Source organism: Festucalex cinctus, chromosome 1 (assembly GCF_051991245.1).
Source record: "Festucalex cinctus isolate MCC-2025b chromosome 1, RoL_Fcin_1.0, whole genome shotgun sequence".
NCBI lineage: Eukaryota > Metazoa > Chordata > Actinopteri > Syngnathiformes > Syngnathidae > Festucalex > Festucalex cinctus.
This window is the reverse complement of record NC_135411.1, coordinates 24,275,673-24,284,805: the sequence shown is the minus strand read 5'-3', so window position 1 is coordinate 24,284,805 and position 9,133 is coordinate 24,275,673. Positions and strand designations below refer to the sequence as shown.

Here is a 9,133-nt window from a genome sequence, read left to right as displayed (position 1 = left end):
CATACATACTGATTGAAAAATAAAAAATCTCCTCTCCTCTCTCCTGGCAGTGACTCTCGATCAGACGACTTGGAACTATTATAGTATATAGGAACTATATATAGTGGATGATTCGGCGTCAAACAAACACTTGATGAGAACGACGATCGGGTCGGCCGAAAAACCGACAACCACGTTCAAACAATTCGCAAAGGACGCGCGCACTCAATATCATCATCATCATCATGAAAGGACGCTTTAAAAGTTTGCATCACAGGTGCACGGTCGACATAAACTGCTTATCCAAAGGCAGTGACCGACGGGTCTGCGCATGCGCATGCTAAATTACCGTCAATTCACCTCGAAAAGATGATGGATTATCTATATTTAACCAATATTTGAAAAGATATGACAGTTAACTTAAAACCCTATATCAATGCGAATAACGGACGTCAGTTCACCTAATTAGCCTCGATCCTTTGGCCTTGTTAAACTGGCGCGTAGCGCATGCGCAATGATAATTCCCACGCGACCATATACACTGGCAAACAGCGTTGGAAGATGAAACAAAAATGTGTTGGTGATGACGTTGTTAAATGTTTTATCTTTACATAAAATAAACGTAATACGAGTAATTGAAAAACAAACAAACAAAAAAGCAAAAAGATCCCCAGCTCCCATTCACTCCCTGGACTGACACCGCCACCCTGTGCCAAAGTGCGGCATTGCAACACTATCTCCTACTACTCTTCTCCCCACCCCACCCCTCATGCAAAAACACTGCGAGAAAGCACATTCACGTTTGTTTGTTTTTTTTTGGGGGGGGGGGGGCAGGATATGTTCAATAGCCGTAATCTTTTTTTGTTTTGTTCACAGGTAAACTTACTTTCCCGCAATAATGGAGAGTATCGAAATACAAATAATATTGTATCTTTTGCCATTATTTTCTTCGTGTGTATCAAAAAATGGACCAGTACTTAATTGAACATTTAATCACAAAGTTGTCAAGGCAATTCAAAGTAGACATTCAAGTAAACAAAACAGTGGTTGGAATCATAAAACAATTATTTATATTTTCCTCACACTTCTTTTGCTGTAACTCAAGTCAATTTCATTTTACACACTTGAACATATTGTAGTAGAAAAAAAAAGTTTTGCAGGGACAAATTGCTCCCGTGCAAAAAAAATAGTGTGATGCCCTTGACATCTCACAAAAACATATTGAGACAGAAGAAACACTTTTCAGTCACAGACACAGTGAGGGGACGGGACGCAGCTCAATTCTTTTTTGTGATTAATTAAAGACCTCACAGACCTTTTGTGACCTGCTCAACATTTCCGACTTGTAAACACGTTTCTTTGAAATGCAGAATTAGGGCAAAGGGTGTGGCGTAATACTGCAATAAAGCTAAAAGGTCACGCCCACTTTATTCGACTTTATTCCTACTGTACAGCGCAAGTTGGTTGACAGCACAGTAAGGAGTCCAATATTCCACTAGGGGGCGTCCTACAGTATGTTGTACAATATTGAAGGATATTGAAAGCAGTTTGAACATTTTTGTTGTTGTACATGATAGCCATCTTCAGGTCCTTGTACTAGTATGTTGTTGTTTTTTTTCCACTACTGCCTTCCACTGGGGCGAGAGTTACTAGTGCAGCATAGTAGTATGCTAGTGAAGTTTAATTAGATGATAGTTGGCTAAAGTGGCACAAATACTGGAGAAAAAAAAAACTGGACAGTCATTGTGCTAGTGCACAGTAGCCATTCTACTAGTACGCTGCATTATGGGACTTCTTGTAAACAAGATGTTGTATTCAAGGGGTTTATTATGGTATGTATTTTTTTTTGTAAACATTGTCTTAATAGTGAGGACAAAGAACGTTCTACTACATCACCTCAAGCTGGATATAGTTCTTAAACAAATCAAATAAATGCTCAGTGTTCTCACTGCTAAACGTAGTTAGGCTTAATTGCATACTAGTAGATCAAATGTGGCACTAGTAGTGGAAAAAGTCCTCACACACGCATACACAAAGGAGGAAACCGAACTGTAAATTTCAAAAGGGCTACACCACTACAATAAAGTTTGTTCTCACAGGTTGTTGCACTGATCTTTCTAATCAATGCTGTGTTTTGTTAAAAAATGTCCCTTAGCAGCTCCAGTAGCTGAGCACAAAAATGGCTTACTCAGGGAAAAAAAACAAAAAAAAACAGCACCAGGCTCAGTTGGCTGTCCCTATTTGTTAGATTTTTAGTTGGACTTCATTGTGAGGAAAAGTTTTGTGCTCATGGATAGTAAACAGTACTTTGTGCAGTTCAAGTATCAAGTGTGCCCACACCAGTCTCGATCTTAACAAAAGTCCGACATCAGCACCTGCGACATGATGAAACGGTGGCTGCCAGGTGCAGCCTTTTGTGTTCCACCTACAAGGCACAGGATGAATACGTAGCTGCGATGGGAAAGCGTTTGGCACCTTTATCACTCCTGGCTGGCTCGTCTCTTCTCAAGCTTCACTTTGAGCTCCTCGTTGAGAGCTGGAAGAAAAGTGAAAAAGAAAGTAGGTTTAAAATGAAAAAGGTAGTCTTGAGATTTCTTTTCAGCATTCAGACACTCCGTGACAGATACTGACAATTCCGAACATTTCCTTTCCACAATGCAACGCTTCATTTCCACATGCTCACATGACACAACGTGATTTGGAATGACTGTTAACCAAAACAACAAAGAATTTATCGGAATCAGCCATCTTTGTTGTTTACATTTGCCTCAAACGCTTTGAGGGTGGAACTGCCACACTCCGAGTGAAATAAATCCAACTTCCAACCCTCCTCGAATGCAGCATAAGACCGCCATTTTGACTTGTGACGTAATTTCGGAATTGTCAATAGCAAAATAGTCCCAGAAGTTTACTGAACATGCTACACGTGGACAAAAATGGCTGCCGGCCTTTTGTTAGAGAAATGAAAAGGGAAGAGAGAGCCACAATCGTCACAAGGACATTTTCCCAGAAGAAAAGCCGAAAGAAGAAGAAGAATCGAGAGTTGTCAGGATACATTTCAAAGTTATTTCAGTGATGACACATAACCTTTAAGTCCGCTAGCTTAATGCTAACAGATAATGCGAAACTGATTAGACAAGCTAATGAACAACATGTATGTGGCAACGGAAACAACGGAACAAATTCAACTCATATCTTGAGGCATCCCACCTGACTGCAGCACTTACACTGTGCAAGAGGGGAAGGTGACAGGATGAGTCGTCTCATGGGGTTGGTGGGAGAGGCAGGCACTGGTGAGGTCAGGATGCGGCGGTCCGGAGCAGGGGAGCGGGGCAGAGGGCTGCTGGGCCAACGATCCGCACCTACTGTAGTTTAAAAAATAAATAAATCAATAATTGGATTGTCTGCTTTTGCTGAGAAGTGCTTTAAGACAAACCTTGTTTTGGGGGCAGTGCAGGAGCTCTTGGCAGGGGGCTGGTGGGGGCCGTGTGGAGGATCCTTTCGCCGTTCTCGTCATTGGCAGAAACGTATGCTAAGGACACAAAATATTACATTATGCTACTCAGAAAAAAAATCAGGGAAAAAAACATTTTAAACTCACTAATGTTCTCCTCATAAGGTTCTTCTAGGAGAAAAGGTTGAAGAGTTCCAGCTGTCTTCTCCACAAGGGCATTAATGACATCATGAAGGGTTGCACAGGGAATCTGCAGAAATGAAAGGAAAGGATGAATGTATTACGCAATATATCTATATCAGCAGTTCTCATACTAATGCTGCCTTCGAGGATAGTCGGAAGTCAGACTTTTTCCGAGTTCAAACCAGGAAGTGTGTACGGGAACGCCCCCTTGAACTCTGAAATTCCACTTGCAAAGTCGGAAAAAGAAGGACCCCGACTTCATCGACGGACTACAAGTGACGTCACTCTACAATGGCGACCCCTTTGGAAACAGACCGTGAATGGTAAAACATGATTTACTCAAGTATAAAACTAGATAGCTTGCTTCATTCATAAATATTTGTCATAACTCCACGTAATACGACGTGACAGTATGCCGCTATCTCCTTGCATGAAATTATACGGTGAACTACTGAACTGTATGGAATGCTTATGAACTAAGACAAAAACAATAAGTGAAGCAAAATTGCGTGAAGGTAAGTTTGCTGGAGGTCAAAATGAGGACCAAAATAAAGAACAATTTATCACTAGACGCCATTTTGGTTGTTTACTTTCGCCTTGAACGCTTTCAGGTCGAAACTGGGAAAAAACAACTCGGATATATCCGACTTCCGACCGTCCTCAAATGCAGCATAAGTGCTCAGCTGCAACAACTACTTAAATGAACTTACCGGATTTTCCACATCAATCACGTAGCCCCCCTGGTCCCTCTGTGTTACTCGGTAATGTCTGAACACTGATCTGGATGGAGCACAAACAAACAAATCTGAAGCACTGAGATGTATTCGATTCATCGTCCAAGGAGAAGTCAACCTGAAACATTTCTTGACAATAATATATGTTATATGTGACCTCACTAGTCTAAACATAACATTCTGATTAATATTACATTTGTAGAATATGAGTTATGAAGCAAAATCCAGTCATTTTTATCCATCTCAGGGGGCGGCCATTTTGCCACTTGCTGTTGACTGAAGATGACATCACAGTTGCTCAGGGTCAGGCAATGACCAATCACAGCTTACCTGTTTGCTGAAGCTGAGCTGTGATTGGTTATTACCTGAGACCTGAGCAACTGTGATGTCATTTTCAGTCAACAGCAAGTGGCAAAATGGCCGCCTTCTGACAATGATAAAAACGGCTAGATTTACTCACGCAATATTAACCAGAATACCGTATTTAGACTTAGAGGGGCTACATAGAATATATTATTGTCAAGATTTTTTTTTTTGGGGGGGTTGAATTCCTCTTTAACGTTTTTGCAGTTTACCCGTTGAGGTCCTGTCGCGTGGTGACAGCCAATGAGCTTCCATCTCTTCCGGGACGCAGCAACATGTTGCCACAATCCGGGTGTCTCTCTAGGAGGACTTCGGCCTCGGTTCGTGACACTGGGCGGAAACACCTGCGCCAACATGTTAATAAACACACTGCACAGCGACACCACACGCACACATCAGACAAAACATTTGTTCAGGGATTCTCCTTTTTTTTTTTTTTTTTAGTCCAGGGACCTTACACACATTCAATCTCACAGATGCTACAGTAATGTGGATCTCACGTGTTTGTAGAGTGTATGGGGAAAACCTACGGCGGGATCTCTCCCACTAAAGGGACAGAGAGTGGCGAAGGAGGTGCTCGTGTTGGGGTGCGACTTCTCCGCCGGGACCTTTCTTTGTCCACGACCTCCTTCAGCATCTGGAGCTGGCCCGGCAGCAACGTTAGGCTCGATGGTACATTCAGCTATGAAATAACGGAGCGGAAAACATGTTACAGGATGGAATAATAAAATAGTCAAGTGGAAAAACGGATGTTTACATCGATCACAGAGTAGAGGAAACCCTTCCACAGCTCCCTTGATTCCAGGTTGGGTGCCTGGAAAAGAATATACAGTAACTTTCAATATGTAACACCACAACAAAAGTGCTTTTAAGTTTAAACATATCAAATAAGAACATTTTCTGTCATGAGACGTGAGCAAACCTTGTGAGACTTCACCTAGTAAGCAACGAGTCGTGTTTTGCTTTTTTAAAGGCCCTTTTGCGATTCCACGACACTTTTGCTATTATGCGTGCATACTACCGAACAAGAGTATACGTACAGTAATGCCAGCAATGCCCAAGTTCAAGTATCTTTTAGGTATCTTTAAATGATGAGCAGTTCTTATTAATTTGAATTGTGTTGTACAGAATATACATTTTCCTTTTACTTCGATAACAGTTGCATGTAGTTAATACTAGGGATGTAACAATAAGTGAAATATCGCGATATCGTGATATTAAAACTGCCACAATATCGTCGTCGTCCTGCCCACAATATTTAAATGCAGCGCATCTGTTAAAAACTTCAGGTTGATTTCCATTTGTGCAGTTCTAGCACCCTCTCGTGGCTAGTTTTTTAGTCCAATTTTCATTAGCAATGTTTTGGCCCTTATATGTTTAAAATCTATACTAATTGTCGGATGAAGGGGAACGTAATATGCCTGTGAACCGAGTCACTATGTGGAGGAACTCAATGTGTGCGTGCAATAACAAGTAAGTGCCTCAATAAGTGTTATTAGAGATTGTAGGTGGTTATATGCATCGCTGTTATGTATTTTTTTTTTTTTTAGTATGAGCTATTTTATTTTATTTTTTACAATATTGTGACTTTTTTCAAATTTCGCCACACTCCCCACAATATTGTGATAATTATCGTATTGTGAGCTTCATATCGTGATAATATCGTATTGTGAAGTTTGGATATCGTTACATCCCTAGTTAATACAATATAATACTAGTAACTCGACATCCACAACACACCATGCGGCTGATTATTTATACTTTTATTTTGGCTTTTAGTTCAGCGTGAATTGTGTGGTCTTTTCGGGTTTTTTTTTTTATTCTATTTTGTTTATTTTCTTTCATTAATTCTTTTTTTTTTTTAAATGTATTTATTTTTTATTTTATTTATTGTATTTTAGTATTTTGTTGACTGTTTTTTTTAATATAGGTGGTTCTACTAGATTTTATGTGTATGATAGTGTGCTGATCTCACTTTGGAAAAGCTGGTTTATAAAATTTGCTATAGATATACAGTGGATTGTTTATTATTATTATTATTATTATTATTATTATTATTATTATTATTATCATTATTTACAAATGACTGACCAAGTCAAGTTATCTTTATTTATATAGCGCTTTCAAACAGCCAGTCTAAAGTGTTGAAAATGGCGTCCTCTCTTTATGGTTGAACAAATGTGCCATTCTTGGGGTTTCCAGAAAAAGTGTCGATTTTGGCGGTACATAATGAGGATTCCGCCTGATGCCAACAATGTATTCTTTATCCTCTGCGAAGAACGATTAATTATGGATTACTGCATGTTTTTTTCATAAATTATTATATTTCCATTACACACATTACATTTCTTTGCGTGTGCGAGTCGGCTAGAACAATTAAATGGCATTCCCATTCATTTCAATGAGGTAAAGATGATTTCATACACTAATGTTTTGAGTTCTGAGTGTGGTTACGAAACAAATTAAACTTGTATGTCAAGACACCACTGTATTATTGCGTTGTGTACTTTTGCAAGCTCCTTTCACTGTATTCCACGGGTGTGTTGATACGTGTGTGGAAACTAAGGGTCATTACCGTTATTCTGGTTTCGCCATCCTTCATCCGCAGGATGAGCCTGGCTGCTTCCAAATTTCTGTCTCGGCTGCAGTCGTCCTTCAGGGACACAAACCCGCTGAGATCCAGCTTCTCTACATACTGCAATACAGTACATGCAAAAATCATACATAACGTTTAAATCTTGACTTGATCCATTGCATCACACTTACGTGAGTGTCCTTAGAATTATTGAAGAAATACAAGGCATTCCCACACAGGCATGTCCATAGACGCTTGGGTGCCTGCAACAAAGAAAAATAGAAGTGTAGCATCTGTTTAGTGTTTTTTCTTCATCCATCTAATTTCCTGCCAATGAGAGGATTGGTGGGTGGGCAGCAGCTGCTGTCAGCGGACCACTGCATTAGCCTGCACCTGAGCCTGGCTCAAATGACACCTACTGGCTTGCAGTAAAAACATCTTAATGAGAGCCTGGGGGACCCTGAGCCGGTGGTATCCCCCCCTTGTGTCCCCACCATGAATAGATGGATAGGTAGCGTCGTGCACAGAAACGCTTCCTTCAATATTTCAATGTAACTTAAAAGATATTAAAAACACACACATCAGTGAGCAGTCTGTTGCTATGGCTACAACATTCTCCTAGAAAGCACACCGGATGTGTGATCCATTCAACAAAGCGCCTGACACTTAATGAATTCAGAAGACAATTAAGCGGTTGTTTTCTTGAATAGCGGATCTGAAAGCACGCCATAACACTGAGGCGCAAAACAAGAAACAACATGAAAATGCCTGGTTAACGTTTATCCGCCTCGCCCATTCCCGCACGATAAGGAAGTTGACAGCTCACCGGGGAAACACCGGCACGAAACCCGGACGAGCATACATGCCTTTTCTTTGGGTCCTCGCTTCTCCAGATAGCCTTCGTAGTAACAGGGCGGGAGCTGCGCGCGGGTTCCCCCCGGTCCGGGGCGCTGCCTGACGGGTGCAGCCGCCATGAGTGTCGCTGGCTGAGCACCACCACCAGAGGACAAAAGGGCGCGCGGAGCAATCCGGGCAAGGGACACGCCTTCTCCCGATGAGATGGTTCTGTGGCAATAAGCCAACAGCTGGCTGGTGGAGCATGCTGTGTCTGGTGGGAGGTCACACAAATGGGGGGTGGCTGTGCACTGTGCAGATTATACAGTGGTTGAGGGAAATATGTCCAAATTATCGTCATGGTTTGTGACAACCTACATTTGTATATACAGTAGACAGAATACATAAAGTAGTACTGTATGAAGAAAACGGTGTATGATATCTTTGTCTCAGCATTCCATTTCTATACTGTTACAGTGGTCAAGACTGCCCCTAAATGGTGGAATTTTTCTACAAAAATTTGATTTGAGCTATATATAAAAAAAAAATTCATTTACTCGCGCCTGTGATTTTTTTTTTAATTTTTACTTTAGTTTGTACTTAATATTGTTGAATATTTTTTTGTTGCTGACAACTTTCTGCTGCACACTTCAGCCCATTTATTAATAATTTATTGAAAATTAGTAGATTGAAAATTTACTTTGCAAGTCAATAGTGTGTGTCCCAAGTATTCTACTTGCACTCCTAAAATTTCAGGTTAGAAGAAAAAAAAAAAAAAAGTCAGTATGGACTCCTTCCTACATTAGCCCTCATTAAAATCACAGGCGATCCAATCCCAGATGACTATGAGCGAGAAGCGAGATACATCCTGGAAACTGTCAGGACTAGCATCACAAAACAGTTTGGTCCAGATGACCAACCAGCTCGTCCACAAAATGATCCTGCAACATTTGCTTCGTTCATGTCATGACTGGGTCATGCCAGGGTTATGTTTGGGTCATGACCGTGAGG

The 9,133-nt window shown here is 40.8% G+C and overlaps 1 protein-coding gene across 1 annotated transcript; it reads right to left on the bottom strand.

Moving 5' to 3' along the window:
* Window positions 1-974: 974 nt before the first annotated feature.
* stap2a (signal transducing adaptor family member 2a) lies at window positions 975-8,452 on the bottom strand. Its single transcript, XM_077522307.1, has 11 exons — window positions 8,155-8,452; window positions 7,480-7,551; window positions 7,289-7,408; window positions 5,471-5,527; window positions 5,244-5,395; window positions 4,926-5,057; window positions 4,327-4,396; window positions 3,581-3,683; window positions 3,416-3,511; window positions 3,207-3,344; window positions 975-2,515 (listed from the first exon to the last, which is right to left on the bottom strand). Exons 1-11 carry the CDS (start codon window positions 8,260-8,262, stop codon window positions 2,460-2,462), a joined length of 1,104 nt encoding a protein of 367 aa, XP_077378433.1. The 5' UTR covers window positions 8,263-8,452; the 3' UTR covers window positions 975-2,459.
* Between the last annotated feature and the right edge of the window lie 681 nt (window positions 8,453-9,133).